Genomic DNA, 16,520 nt, shown 5'->3' with positions numbered 1-16,520 from the left:
ATTTCGGCAATTGCTGGTAGCCATCGACTTGCATAGTATGGAAAATAAATACTATGGAGGTCAATGGCTACCAGCAACTTAAAAATATCTTATTTTGTGTTCAACTGGAGAAAGAAATCCATACAGGTTTTAACAACATGGGGGTGAGTAAATGATGACAGAATGGTTCATTTTTGGGTTGAACTTTACTATTAAGGCCATAAATATTCAATACAATCTTAAGACTGAAATCCTAGGAAATCCTAGAATGTTCCTGTTTCAGTGTAATAGTAATTAATAGTTAACTGATTGAATTTTTTCTCTTTCCTCTCAGTCTCCTGTCATCCATGACTACACAGAGATGGGCGTTCTGGTATTTAACCGCAGATTTCGGACACCATCAGATGATAGACGATTCTTGTCTGACCCCTTCCAGACGCAAACAGAGCCCGTGGACCTCTCCACCAACAAAGCCAGAACCTCCCCGTCACGTTCAGCATCCTCATCTTTATCCTCGTCTCCCTCATCATCCTCATCATCAATACGATTTTGTCCACGCTCCCCTCCTTCCAGCAAGTCTGTGTCATCTTCATCACCGTCATCATTCTCTATGCCTTCGTCCTCCTCCACTTCAGTCATAACCCCCGTTCCTCGTTTGAAGATGTCTCCAGTGGTGGCCTCTCCCCCATCCAGGAGTCTCAAGGGGCAGTCGTTTTTGCACTTACCCCAGCTGATGCCTCCTTGCTCCAGCCCGGTCCACCTCCACCCACGCCGGGTGCCGGTGGTGGTGCAGCCCATGCCGCTGGTCTACCCTGGAGTGGGATCACTGGGAAACAGCAGGCTCATGATGCCGCTACTGGAGGAAAACAGGATGCACAGGAAAGGTGAGACAGAAGCTGGTTGTCTTAGTGACCTCACGACAGATACATGGCTGACAACCCAAACAGCCAATGAAATAGCTGCACTGATAAGCCTTGTTGTTGTCATACATACAAACCTCCTTTTTTCAAATTCCCAACATTATGGTAAAAGGGTGTTGTTATGGTACATGTAATTCGATACAAGGTATTGGATCTGGGAATAACTCAGATCCAATGCTTGCAATTTAGATTTTATTTTTTTTAATTGAAAAATAAAACATTTTTGTTATTTGAAATAAAATAAATGTTAATTCGAAATAAGAAAAAAGGTCACACTTTATTTTAAGGTCCAATTCTTGCTATTATTTGTAAGTACTAATAAACAGCCAATATGTTAATAACAGGCATGCTAATAAGCAACTATATTTTAATTGTGAAAATTGGTGTTACAAAAAAAATATGTAGTAAAATAACTAAAACTAAAACTGAAATAAAAATGAATACAAAACTCTATTTACTAAAAGTTACTAAAACTTTAACTAAAATTCCAATAAAAATGGAAAATATAAAAATAAAAACTACAATAGTATCTCCGGACACCTACGTTCATGTAAATGTCCTGTGATTAGTTTTTTTCATTATATTTATTTGATTTGATTTTTTTAGCATTAAATACAACTGCATACATGGAGCCAAAGTTTTTTTTTTTTTAATGGTATCTGCAGAATGTGTCCATTACATGGTTTTCCTTTATTTTTATGTCAATAACGTTGACTGTCCGACTTCTTTGATCTCCCCTTGTAATTTCAGTATCTTCTGCTGATATTTTTAGTGTTTCAACATGACTTGATACAAAAGCTTGTGATTTCTGTGTTTTGCATTGCATTTGAAGTAATTTATTCCAAAATCATCAGGTTCATCAGCAAACAAGCTGACTTGTGACTTCATGTCTTAAAAAGGCACTTTGCATTGTTAAATATTCACTATTGTGAGGTCAATTGCCAGCATCCAGGCTACTATTGTGGCAAAAACCATCTTCCTGCACGTCTTTCACACTCTTCCTTATTCCACTTTCCTCCCTCTTTGTCCGTAGGTGCGAAGCACTGTGTTTCAAAGCCTCTCTTGGCGTTTCCGTGTTCTTGGCAGGGTCAGTGACAGAACCCAGAGCCTGGCTGTGTGTTAGACAGGCTCAGCTCTTATGAAAGCAGCTCCTTTGTGCTCGTCTCTTTATATTCCTGATGTTACATCAGTGCAAGAAGTAGATGCTATGGCAAAAACTCCACTAAGCTAAACGAGGGCACCTGGGTTTATTAGTGACAAAGTGTATGGCGGAAACACAATACCAACTGTGATAAGAAGCATGTTTAAGACACTCAAACCCTTTTTTCTATCTAGGAAAATTTGCCTTTGGGCAACAAAGCTGTTTTTAATGGGCTCTATGGCTAAGAAGGCTTTCCATTTATTCTTTTAGTCTTTTTTTCATCCTGTTTTTCCTCTGGGGGGAGGCGTAGATAGAGGCTGGAGATGTCCAATGTCATGCAACTCTCTCTTTTGTCCTGTATTAGTGTGTGTGTTGTGTCTCAGAGCTCTTTCTGCTATAGACTGACCAATCAGAGAAGGGCATTTATCTACATCAGAAGCACACAGTGTGTGCAAACAAGCAGGTTGACACATAATTAGGCCTGTGCAGTTCACACTTTGATGATCCAATTTCAGTTCATTAAAAAACATTCAAGATTCACACACAGAGACCAGCCCCTTGTCTTGAGGGTCCGTGCCCTTATGCTCTGCAGTCTCTCTTGAAGTATCCATGGCAACAAGACAGGACATGGAATGACACGAATACAACGGAGACCTTTGAAATTGCTGTTACAACCAAACCAAACCAAACAAAACAAAACAAACCAATACAAACATGCCTAGATCGCTTATTGCAAAAATAAAGTGAACTATATTCTGTTATTCGTTTGAGCTAGGAATAGATGAGTTCACTCAGAAATTTCAGTGTGGATGTCAAGAACATAAAATGTCATTAGTTCTTGAGATTCTAATATCAAAACGTCAAAGCTGCAAAGGTTAGATAGGGGAGGTTTAGATTATCAGTGTTTAATAAAACACTGTAAATCAGTGTTATTTTAGTATTATTATATACTATTATAGTATTTATTAGTTTTTTATTTTAATTTTAGTTTAAGTAATTTCACTCTAGTATGGAAGCCAGTTTCCTCCAATGAGTAAAAAATAAGGGAAAAAAAAAACGGTAAAATTTCTCGTACTTCTAACTTTTTTCCTCAGAATTGTGATATAAACTCACAATTGCAAGTTAAAAATTAAGAAATGCAATATATAAACTCACAGTTCTGACTTTTTTCTCAGAATTGCGTGATATAAACTTGCAGTTGCGGGTTATAAAGTCAGTATTGCATTATATAAACTCACAATTTTGAGAAATAAAGTCAGAATTGTGAGATTTAAAAGTCGCAATTACTCTTTTATTCATTCGTGTTTGTTAATATTTCTATTTAGCTTTCAGGATTAGTTTTTGTAATTTTAGTACTTGTACTTATTTTATTTCAGTAGTTGCCAGGCCAACATTTCTAATTTGTGTTCAAGTTCTCATCTAATATTTATATTTTATTTCTATTAATGAAAACAATTTGTAATGGTTGTAGTTTACAATAACAACACTTAATCAATTAAAATTATGCTTATATTTTGATCTGTTTATCACACAAAGGTATTGCATGATCACGGATAACTTCATATGCTTTAGTGGTGCTTTCATTGGTCTCTATGAATTGTTGTATAGAAAAGAAAGTCTGGTATCACTTTAGAATAGGAAACACTTATTCACTATTAACTACAACTTTTCCCTCAATAAATTCCTAATTTGCTGCATATTAATAGTAAGGTAGTTGTTCAGTTTAGGTATTGAGTAGGATCAGGGATGTAGAATAAGGTCATGTAGAATAAGGCATTAATATGTGCTTAATTACTACTAATAAATGGCTAATATTCTAGTAATATGCATGCTAATAAGCAACTAATTAAGAGACCCTAAAATAAAGTGTTACCAAAAGTCTTTGTATATGGGTTTGGAAGGACGTGAGGGTGAGTAAATTAATGGCTCAACTTTTTCTTTAAGGAAACTCTGTTGTGCACCAAAGCCTTTATTGGAACATTAATTAAAATCTCATTAGATTAGAATCTTAATAGTTTCATTTAATGTGTCAGTGTTATGGCCATAGAATCAAACTGAAGAGGCAGTGTCCACATAACTGAATCATGTGTATTTATAAACATAACTACAGAATTAGTTACATATGTAACGACATGCAGGAATTTTTATTTATTTATTTTTTTTATATCAGTACAATGTTAAAAACATGTACACAAAAGTATCTATTGATCAATTTAAATGTAAGTACATAGTAGTTAAAACACTTAATATAAAATGGGTCCCATCATGGTAAACCATGCACAAGCTCTGAATCAAGTACAGAAAATTAACACTGTTTATTTATTTATTTATTTATTTATTTTGCAGATTGTAGATTATTATTTTGGTCTTTGTACGTATTGTAAATTCAACTGCACCAACCTTCTGTTTTTATCCAGTCACACACCGAATTGTTGATGGACTGTCGCCTCGGCAATCTTTGAGTGACAGCGAGGATGATGACCTGCCCAGCGTGACCTTGGAGAGTGTGAATGAAACAGGATCCACTGCCCTGACTATCGCCCGCGCCGTGCAAGAGTAAAGACACCTTCATCATTAATCTGCAATATTTATAATCCAATCCTATCTATCATTGTGATATGTGATGGTAATTCTCAGAGCTCACTGCGTGCACAGTGATATGATATCCAGGATGACAAAAAAAATTAGGGTCACACTTTATATTAGGTGGCCTTACTTGCATCAAAAAATAAGTACAATGTACTTATTGTATTGCAAAACACTTTTACTGCTATTGCGGTGGGATACGGGTATGGTTAGGGGCAGGTTTGGTGGTGTGGGTCGGTTTAAGGGTGGGTTAAGGTGTGAGGGATGGGTCAACAGAGTAATTATAAATGTAATTACAGAAATTAATTACAGATGTAACCACATACAGGTATTTTTAAAAATATAAGTACAATGTAAAAACATGTATGTACACAATAAGTGCATTGTCTCAAATTATTAATTTAAATGTAAGTACACTGTAGTTAAGGCCACCTAATATAAAGTGGGACCAAATTTTGAAATATTTTTTTTAGATTGTGATCCAAGCTGTTACAAGGAGAATCACATTAAGATGTAAAAATGGGAAGGGTGTTAAAAGCACCATCCAAAAAGGTGCTTTTTACAGCAGATGTGCAAAACGTGCAAATAAATATATTTAAGAGCATAAAAACAAAGATTATTAATAAAAACAGTATAAAAACTAAAATGGCCAGGTACTAAAAACAGTACCACTTCCCCTTTCTACTAGTGACAGTCATCTTACGTACACAGCTTTTCCGAGTTACACTTTGTTTTAAGGTGTCCTTGTTACAGTGTAATTATACATTTAGGTACTAAGTAATATTAATTAACTAAATGTACTTACTATATGGTCAGGGTTAGGATGAAGGTTTGGTTTAGGGTTACTTGCATGTAATTATGCATAATTTATTGTCATTATTATAGTAAGTACACGTAAGATGTGTAACAAGGACACCTTAAAATAAAGTGTTACCCTTTTCCGCTCTTACTAATTGGAACATACAGTTTTATAAAATATACTCTTGCCTCACCATATGATTTATAAATGAGTATAAGATAAGATATTTAAGATATAATAAGATAAGAGTTGAATCCAGCATGGGTACATACAATAAAAAGCATGGATAAAACCAAAACATACATTTGCACAAACATTTCCATAAATTTTCCACAAGATTGTGCTTCCTTTAAGGCCATGTCTACTTAAATAGGAAATGTAAATATAAAAAAAAAATGTACTAAATAGTAAAGAACACACTAAAAACAGTGATGGAAGACAACTTCAAGAAGTCTCCATCACATAGATATTTAAAAGTAAACAGATATTTTAGACATTTTAAGTTAAAAAAAAAAAAATAAAGTGGGAGTGTTAGTGAGATTTATCTTTTTTTAAATAAAGAATTAGATATGGCACATATACCTGAAGTGTTTGCGATAAGAAAGCAAGTAGGGACAAAGGCAATTGGCTGGCAATGCTGCATAAATGTGTGTGGAAAGGACAAATGTGCCAGTATGATTCATAGAAAGTTGCAGGAGTGAATATTAGTGTGAAAGCGATGTGTCTTATTGCTTATTTGACCTGTTGGTTCTTAAATCTATAAGGATTTGATCCAGTGAGTCATGTTTATATATACAGTACTGTTTCTATGCAGTTATAGTTTAGGGATAAAATTTTTAAATCTGACAAAACCACCCTGGGGACATTTTCAGACATTTTGACTGGAAAAACTATTCATAAATAATTCAGTTATATTTTTCCTTAATTATTGTATGATTATTTGTATTATTATAATTAGCTTTATATATTCTCAGAAATAAAGGTAGAAAAGCTTTCACTGGAGTGGTACTCTTAAAGCATGCATATTAATACTGTAAAGTTACATAACATTACTTAAAATGTACATATTAGTACCTAGATGGTACATAATAGTACTTTTCGAAAAAGGTACTGTCCCAGTGACAGCTTTTGTACCTTTATTTCTGAGCATGTTTATATTTTTACGTGTTTGGCAGATGCCTATCCGATTTAAAGCATATTCAGGGTAAACATTTTGCGAGGATGACCTTGTTTAACCGGTTGAGCCTCAGGAACTGATTTCAGTCTCAGAGGGAGTGTGTGCTTCAGGTTGAATCTGTTGTGGACACAGGTGCTGGACTCGATGCAGGTTTATGTATCCCCTGACCCGTGATCAGCTGAATAATGAATGGACGTCATTCTTACCTTTATTATTATATTAAACTGATAAACTGGTCTCCAGACAGTGATGCTGCCCCGCACGTCCCCACCACTGGAAAGCCCCTCTGGTGTTCTCCAGTGGGAAACATACAAACAAAAGACGGAACATAAATGACTGTGCTGAGTTTAGTCTGATGGCAGCTGCTGTTTCCCTCCCTGGTTCTCTCTTGTTGACAACAGTCTAATGTTGATTCTTACTGTAAAACTTAGATGGAGTTCCTCTGACCTCGGACTACAAATTCCAAACTGCATTTGAGCACATAGTCATAATGGAATATGGAAAATAGTGACAGCATTTTAAAGAATGTAGATATTGTTTAAAGGAGGAGAAAAGATCTAGGATGTTTTCTTTCTTTCTTTTCCTCTTTGGGCCCCAAAAATGATGGGGTGTGCCAAAAGCTACAGGTGCCCCTTGTTGACCTCCCTCCACACACACACATACACTCACACTCCTGCAACCCAAAAGAAACAGGAAGTGGCTCTGTGGAAAGGCCTCTTCTGACACTCAGAAAACATTTCCAGTGAAAAGTTGGCATAACATCTAATTTATCATGACAATAAAATAAAATCGAATTCAAGAAAAGGCAGATTTCCCTCATACCAAACACCCAGATAGCAAGAACGTTTGGGCCAAATGTGGCTGATAGCTGTCACATTTGGCCTAGGTATGGCATGGCTGAGCACATATGGGCCAAACTTTCCCCATATATGTTTTGCCATAGCTTTAGAATTGGAGGGAATTTTCTTTTGGATGACAATATGTTTTGAGGTATATGGTCCAGATGACAGCTCACAAACGAGAGCCATATATGGCTTGGCTATGGCACACCATCGAATGTGTTAACTTATGCTTAACAAAAAACACATTAAACTGCTATAGTCATGTGTGGCAGGTTAGTGGCAGTCCACATCTCAGCCCATTCAATGCTAGTTGCTTTGTGTCTTCCCTTATTGCTGTTGGTGGATTACTGAAATTTTGAAAATGTATCGGTTATTTCCCACCCTGCATCCTCTTTCAACCGCCGTTAAAAAAGAAGAAGATGTTGAAAAAGCTCCATATTTACAACAACAGCCTTTACCCAGACACATATTATTCAGGTAAGTGCAGTTTTGGTGTTTTAAATGTTTTCTAGGGGTGTAATGGTACACTTATTCGTACATAAAATTGTACCGAACAAATACAGTGTCATTTTAACCACTGCACGTGCGGAACTTAATCCGTTTCAGTTCATATCCGTGAATAAATCCTCATTATTATTACTAGGCTATACATTACATCCTGTAATCGCAAGGTTTGTGTTTTGTTCTTTTCGATAAGAAACAAAGTCTCATCTTTAAAATTATGTCTATTTTATCAGGAAATTCAATCCATAAATGCCGTTTTGACGCTCTTTGATGTGGCGTAACTGACCGCTGCAAGCGGAAGCGCGTGAACGCGATCATCCCTTCACTTTAATTCTCTTTTCTACTAGTTACAACCGGTTATAATGCGAAATATACACGCTCGTGTCACTTAATCTTAATCAGTTTTGCAGCCGCGGAAAAAAGGCAAATAAAACAGCAATACCTTTACCTCAGGCAAGTCATTCAGTGTCCACATCTTATTGCTAGAAAATTGTGCAAACGTGCAAATTATATGTTTGCATATCTTTTTTTTTTTTGTAGTCATTGTATCTAAAATATTTGAATTTAATAGATTGGGCTTTGTTGTTAATTGTAGTCTTTAATATTTTAGTAATGTGCCTACATTGTATAGCATTAGCTGAGATAGATTTTTTATCCTTAAGAAAATTGTAGGCTAATTATAATTGAGTTTATTTAAAGGCACAAATTGTTCAGTAAACCACCGTTTATTAAAAAAACAAACAAACAAACAAAAAACAATTGTATGTTTTCTCCCCCTGCTGTACAAAAAAGGTTTGAAACTGTGACTTCAAAACTAAGGTACCATTACACCCCTGATGTTTTCATTAATATTATGTATATTATTACTATGTTTAAAAATAGCCTGTTATTAAAGTAGCAATTTATTTTTTTTTTAATTTAGAAAATTACAATTTAAAAAGGGCCTCACAGTAGCACTCATGTCTTGGGTGGTAGAAAAAAAAGTGTGCAGTGCCGATTTACAGTCATTTATGTGCTTGTCTTCAAATAATATCTAATGTATGATACTAATTATGATATACTAATGTTCTTTTTTCTCTTCTTTTTCCTGACAGACTGTGAGTGAGAAAGACTGGCGAGACTTACTAAAAGTATCAATTTTTGCGTAGGCTATTTATTCACTCATCTGACATTTACAAAATAGCACACTTCTGTTATGTTATGTTATATTATGTATTGTAATTCTGTTATTAAAATACTACAAACATTTTTTTAAAATGAGTGTGAGTGTGAATCCATTTTTGTGTTTAAGATTTACTGTGTACTAGGTGTGGTGTAAATATGGTTGATATTTATAAATATCCGCGCCAAAGGAAATTTGCTGACTGGGCATATGCACAGTAAATGTAGGCGATTAATTTCCCTAAATAAACATATGAATAAACTCTTTTTTTATCTTTAAATGACAAATAATGTAATTAATTAATTAATTATTAATTACATTATTAATTACATTACAAATAATGTAATTAATAATGTAAAATGTTATAGAATTCTGCAAACTTATACATTTCTTAACCATTAGCGCCACCAAACGGAAGTGCAAGAAATTATAGCTTTTTGTACAGTTTTCTAAACACGCCCCCGCCCTGTTTGCAAACATTACTATGTCGGGATGGTCAGCATATTCAAACTATTATTCTTAACCATGAATATTTTTCAACTCTATTAGTAAACACCAACTAGGCCTAAAGTATCTTAGATTAACAGATCTACTGCACGCAAGGAGCACGCAACCTCTTTTAATATTTGCTTGTCCGTCTGTGAAAATATTGCTACAGAGATCCACTCTGGTTATGGGAGAATTTAAGGGAATCAAACTACTAATGGTATAATTATAGATGACTGCAGAATAGGGTGGAAAAGGAGAAATAATTTAACATCACTTCACCTGTAGAAGATTGTCTAATGGCGTCCATTGATTATTCTATTAGCGTAGCTCCCTCAAGTGGCCATTTAAAGTAAAGAAGCATTTATTTTTTCTGGTTTGTTTTACATGTGAATTTATTCCACACATTTCCAGTTCTCGCGCGCGCGTGTGTGTGTGTGTGTGTGTGTGTGTGTGTGTATAAAGATTAATTTATAATAGTGAATATTATTACTAATAATTGATCAAATCATTGTATAAATTATAACTCTCATTCTGAATTAAAAACTACATTAGACCTAACATTTTATATACAGAGTAGTTTTGTGTGTGTGTGTGTGTGTGTGTGTGTGTGTGTGTGTGTGTGTGTGTGTTTTTGTGACATATGAGGACACAAATTTGTATAATTACATGGGTATGACATAGGTATTACACGGAGAAGGTGACTTTTCAGGACATTACCCCATGTCCCCACTTTTCAAAACACTTCACAAATCACACAGAATGGAGTGTATTGAAAATCTGAAATAGCACAAAGTTTCCTGTAAGGGGTAGGATTAGGTGAAGGGTTGGTGTAGGAGTTTGTACAGTATAAAAACTATTACGCCTATGGGATGTCCCCACTTTTCACAAAAACAAACATGTGTATGTGTGACTACCACTGTCATACTAAACAAAACTGCCTTCAAATGATATCTTTAATTGCTTCTGATAACATTAGAAATCATATGCTGTCATTGCAGTTCCCTGTTGCCGTTCAGCATTGAGAGCCTGCGGAGGCCCAGGCCTTCAGAGTCACCTGACTCAAAGAGGAGACGCATTCACAGGTGTGAGTTTGAGGGCTGCAATAAGGTTTACACCAAGAGCTCACATCTTAAAGCCCACAGACGCACACACACAGGTGAGTCAGCCTACATTTACATCAGGTCAAGCTTTGAAAAACATTTTGTTCCTGTCAAGTACTTTATTTATTTATTTATTCTATATGTGTTTCTCTCTCTCTCTCTCTCTCTTAGGTGAGAAGCCATACAAGTGTACGTGGGATAACTGCACATGGAAGTTCGCTCGCTCTGACGAGCTGACACGACATTACCGCAAACACACCGGCGTCAAACCGTTCAAATGCAGCGACTGTGACCGCAGCTTCTCCCGCTCGGACCACCTCGCCCTCCACCGTCGCAGACACGCCCCACAAACATGCATAGTGTGAAAATGACATTTGATGGACATTATAAGCAGACAGAGCAGGACTCTATCTGCCAGTGTTGCATGCAGAAGGTCTGGAATTACTCCACGCAGAACAAAGAGGTGAAAGACATGGGAATTTGACAGGAATGAGAGACCATGTTGGAGATGAGGTCCATGTATTATGAGATTCATCTACATTTATCTACATTTCCCTCATATGGTTTATCTTCTGCACTTTTATGTGAGGTTTATTCATAAAGGTGGGAGCCACGGAGTCTTGTAATAACTATTAAAAGCCATGAGCAGTTAAAGGTGCTGGATACGATTTTTACACATAAATACTATGGAACCAGCAAGCAAATATTTGCTATGTAAAGATACAGTCTAGTAACTACATACTTAGCAGAGAGTTAAGTCAGAACCCCCCTATGTAATTCAGACTTTTCTGTTCGTTTTTCTGGGGCGTGATTTTTATTGTATGTGAGCCCTTCCTTTGAAACTGTTGGCCCTCATTGCATTTATAATGACATAGTACGGGGCTTTCCCACATGCAGTGTTTCTATATTAGCATAAAAGCCTACTTACCTCTTTACTTGACATTATTAGTTTACAAAAGCCAAAGGTATCTCAGTTATCTCTCATTATATATGAAGTGTTCAGATGCAAAAACCATGAGCATTTTTCTCAGGCTCCTATATTTATGTTCAGTTATTTCACTTTAATTTCAATGAAAAGAACCTATTCATTGCCATTAAAGTGACATTACTAAACTACACACGAGAGCCCGAGAAAAATGCTCATTTTAGAAGAAAATTTCAGATGGAACTTACAGGCTTTTGCAACTGAACTCTTCATATCCCGTTTTCTTGATGTTTTGCCTGTGGGCGTGGCCGAACTGAGGGGGTGTGGCCAAAGTTTGTTTTGTTCTGATATGCGATTGTTCTTGCGGTTGAAAATCGTATATAGCACCTTTAAATGTATTTGATTCTCCAAACCTTCAGGTTTCCTTCAGGTTTACTCATGGAAGTCTTATGGAATTGCATATCACAACAGTTTCAAAATATTTACAATTCATTTTGCAATAGGCTACATATTTTTGTCTAAAAAGCATTGCAGAGGAGCCTAAATCTGTTCAGTGCGTGCTTTGGTTATGCATTTAGCAAATAAAAGTCCGTTTGGAAAAATAAACGTAAGCCTAATTTACAATTTGCAAGGTAATAATGGCATGGCTGTCATTGTGTAGAACTAAGTACAAACACACACACACACACACACACACACAAAACTAAAAAAAATAAAAATAACAATGAATAATAACATTATCACAATTAATTTACTGAAAGTTCACATTCTAGCTTCAAATTCTGCATGGGCTCCAGTTATCACTTTATTATGGAATCTGAAATTGTTGTTTTTTTATATAACTGAATGTGAGGAGACGGCTGTACCATTGATGTGTTCTGTCCTCTCAGGACTCAGTTGTATGAGAGAAACATTCTCTCACACCGTTTAAAATTTTCCTTGCATCATTTGTGCACAAAACTAGTGTAGCAGATGTCTGTATATTTTATAGTCTTTACCAAGTGGTATATAATTTGTGTTTGTTTGTATTGTATGTCATATATTTGTTCTGTATTCTGAGATTTGCACCCTTCTGTCCATAAATATGTGATGCCAAAATTAATAGTATTTTACAGGGACCCCAGTGACTAAAAATCATGAGTGTAAATGATCGTCAAATGGGCATTCCTTTTTATTTTTTTTCTCTTCTACAATGATGTATCTGTAAATGATGTTATGGTAAACATTTCAGTTTTATATGGATTTAACTGTGAATTTATACATAAATACAGTATATATGTTAGAAAAAAAGGCATGAATAAAAGCACAGATTTGTATGTACAGAAAAGACTTTTGTCTGTGTGACTTTAAAGACCAAATAAAGGCCCATATGTATTATGTATTAGAGATTAAGTGATAGGCTTAATCTACTAGACAGAACAGAATATAAGAGACAATTTATAACAGATCAAATAGAGCATGGATTTATTTGTTTGTTTGTTTGGGTAACGCTTTAGATTACAACCCGCAAAGAACTACATAAGTAGGCTATACTGAATTTACAGTGTACGTTTCTGTAATAGAGTACCAATAAAGAACGTACGTGTAGGTATAAGGGAACAATGTGTTACGTTTGGGTAATAAGGGGGTAACAAACAGATATGCAACCTGCAAAGAACTGCTTAAGTAAACTGAAGTTACAGCGTAACTTTTTTGTAATAAAGGAATAAAGGAATATTTTTATTTTGGGGAATAAAGGGGTAACAACTTGTAAAATTGCAAATCATTTATACTGTAAGTATTTTGAAACTAAGGGGTACCTATTCTAATATTACGTGGTATGTATGGCCTAAACAATAATCTTATGTTTGGGAGTGATTTAGAAAGACGATCTTTTTTAAAATTTCATACTGGAATTTTATTATAGGCCAAGGTATTTTTAACCATTCTATTATTAAAGGAAACATGATGGAGATTACTGAACAACAAAACTGGACATCTAGTGAAATGTGTTAATGAGTTTCAGCTACACTGTAAAAAGTGATAAGTTGACTTAACTTAAAAAAACTGAGGAAACCCGTTGCCTTAAAATGATTAAGTAAATAATAATTAAAAAAAAAAAAGTTAAGTGAACTTAACTTATTATTCCATGTAGTTACAGGGTAAATGGCTACAATAAATTGCTCTAAAACGATTGTTTATACAATTGTTTATACCTTATATATCAAATACAATATGACAACAGTAACAACACAGGCAACATATAATAAAAGATAAAAATGTATTAAACCAGTTCAGGAAAAAGCAAAGCAACACCATTCTTATACAGCTTATACAGCTAAACCAAATGCTTAATTGTTTAAGAACAAGCGTAAGATTTTGTTCAATTTGTTCATGTTTTTCACCCACTGACGAAGTCAAACTATTATGGCCAAACCATCACGTCAATAAACACACAGTAATAAACAATGAAAGTCAAGATTAATCTGTGTATTATAGCGCACTGACAGGATTTTACCGTTTTGATCCACGTCCTCAAGCACCATTTTGACTAGCTCACATTTCAATTTTTTAATCGCTTTTTTTAATCGTTTTAATCGCAGCTCAATGTTGTGAGAACATACTCGGACAAAACCCTCCAGTTTTAAAAGAACACATTCCAGTCAGTTTCAAAAAATCTCTCTCCTCTTTGCTTCGATTAGTTTTCTTGTATTTTCGACACTTATTCCAGTCATGAGTGCCGCAAACACAGATATACTCGTCTCAAGCGCCATTCAAGCTGTTTCCAGTTCCAGTTTTAAACTAACACCCCAGCAAACACATAAGGTTCCCCTAACGTTAGTTTTTGGTTCCCGTTTGGTTATTTAAAAAAAAAAAAAAAAAAAACGTTCCCAGAACGTTGCAGGGTGGTTATTTTAAAAATAACCTAAAAATAACCTATACAGAACGTTCCCTCATGGTTATTTTTAGGTTGTTTTTTGCAACCATAAAATAACGTTCCCAGAACGTTCTGGGAACCAAGAATTGTTAATAGGGACACTCCAGACAGTTTTAAAGTTGTCCCTCGTCTGCGCTTCGATTATTTTTTTCCTATTTTCCACACGTTTCCATCTTAAGCACCGCAGACACGGATTTCGTCGCACACAGAACCGCTCGCGTTTGAACCTCCACATTCCTAACCGGGGTTGCCAGGTTTTCACAACAAAATCGCCCAATTGACCTTATGTACAGTTACTTCTTGGTTGGATGAAACTTAAACGATGTAGCCTAGTTATTTAAATTAAATCTAAACATTTCAAAATATTGAATGCATTATTTATTTGTTATACCAACTTATTTAATTTGTATTTGACTATATTTAAATAATTCAGCATTAGGCTGTGACTTTGTGACTTCCTGCACTTATACTTTATACTTCAGTGTGACAAAGTACTAAATTTGTTATAATATTTATTTTATAATAAATCAAAAGACGTGAAAAACTAAGTTGAAATGGCAGCTGCAGCCAATGAGTGATCCTATACTGCCATCTCTTGGTTATAACGGTAATTTAATTTTCATCTTAAAAAGTCTATTTTTCGCCGAGACACGTTTTTTTTTAGCATATTTCTTCATGAATGAAAACTGAACCTTTAATAATGGGAATTTTACCACACTGAGTTGAGAAATAATAAATGTCTTAAAATTTTATAAGATTTTAAAAATGTGTTCATGGCTTTGAAGGTAAGATATTGATTATCGAGAATACCATTAAAACGTCGTTTAAGAGATTAACCTAACTGCCTAAACAGTAACAATAGTGTTTATTTGTCAGCATTCAAATGCACAGTTATACTTACGTGGGTACTTTCCTGGACTCGGCATATAAAATGATATGTTCTTTAATAACATGAAACTGTATGTTAATTCCGCAATCATTATTTACAGTGTTGCAATTATTTTGTTTCTCAGTTTCTGATAAGAATGAGGCAGGAGATGTTTCTGTGAGAGTCTCTCTCTACCTATACAGGTGCATCTCAATAAATTAGAATGTCGTGGAAAAGTTCATTTATTTCAGTAATTCAACTCAAATTGTGAAACTCGTGTATTAAATAAATTCAATGCACACAGACTGAAGTAGTTTAAGTCTTTGGTTCTTTTAATTGTGATGATTTTGGCTCACATTTAACAAAAACCCATCAATTCACTATCTCAACAAATTAGAATACTTCATAAGACCAATAAAAAAAACATTTTTAGTGAATTGTTGGCCTTCTGGAAAGTATGTTAATTTACTGTATATGTACTCAATACTTGGTCGGGGCTCCTTTTGCTTTAATTACTGCCTCAATTCGGCGTGGCATGGAGGTGATCAGTTTGTGGCACTGCTGAGGTGGTATGGAAGCCCAGGTTTCTTTGACAGTGGCCTTCAGCTCATCTGCATTTTTTGGTCTCTTGTTTCTCATTTTCCTCTTGACAATACCCCATAGATTCTCTATGGGGCTCAGGTCTGGTGAGTTAGCTGGCCAGTCAAGCACACCAACACCATGGTCATTTAACCAACTTTTGGTGCTTTTGGCAGTGTGGGCAGTTGCCAAATCCAGCTGTAAAAAGAAATCAGCATCTTTAAAAAGCTGGTCACCAGAAGGAAGCATGAAGTGCTCCAAAATTTCTTGGTAAACGGGTGCAGTGACTTTGGTTTTCAAAAAACACAATGGACTTACACCAGCAGATGACATTGTTCCCTAAATCATCACAGACTGTGGAAACTTAACACTGGACTTCAAGCAACTTGGGCTATGAGCTTCTCCACCCTTCCTCCAGACTCTAGGACCTTGGTTTCCAAATGAAATACAAATCTGAAAAGAGGACTTTGGACCACTGGGTAACAGTCCAGTTCTTCTTCTCCTTAGCCCAGGTAAGACGCCTCTGACGTTG

The 16,520-nt window shown here is 35.3% G+C and overlaps 1 protein-coding gene across 1 annotated transcript in view; it reads left to right on the top strand.

Annotated features, from left to right (window-relative positions):
- Window positions 1-12,945, top strand: part of klf12a (Kruppel like factor 12a) — a 28,951-nt gene extending 16,006 nt beyond the window's left edge. The window contains exons 3-6 of the mRNA XM_058788948.1: window positions 314-863; window positions 4,458-4,596; window positions 10,598-10,755; window positions 10,871-12,945. Coding sequence (XP_058644931.1) covers window positions 314-863; window positions 4,458-4,596; window positions 10,598-10,755; window positions 10,871-11,064 — 1,041 coding nt within the window. The 3' untranslated portion in view covers window positions 11,065-12,945. The remainder of the gene's footprint in view (window positions 1-313; window positions 864-4,457; window positions 4,597-10,597; window positions 10,756-10,870) is intronic.
- Window positions 12,946-16,520: the final 3,575 nt, after the last annotated feature.

The sequence above is a fragment of the Onychostoma macrolepis genome, chromosome 01 (assembly GCF_012432095.1).
Source record: "Onychostoma macrolepis isolate SWU-2019 chromosome 01, ASM1243209v1, whole genome shotgun sequence".
Taxonomy (NCBI): domain Eukaryota; kingdom Metazoa; phylum Chordata; class Actinopteri; order Cypriniformes; family Cyprinidae; genus Onychostoma; species Onychostoma macrolepis.
The sequence above is the reverse complement of the archived record's forward strand: the minus strand, read 5'-3'. Positions and strand labels throughout refer to the sequence as shown.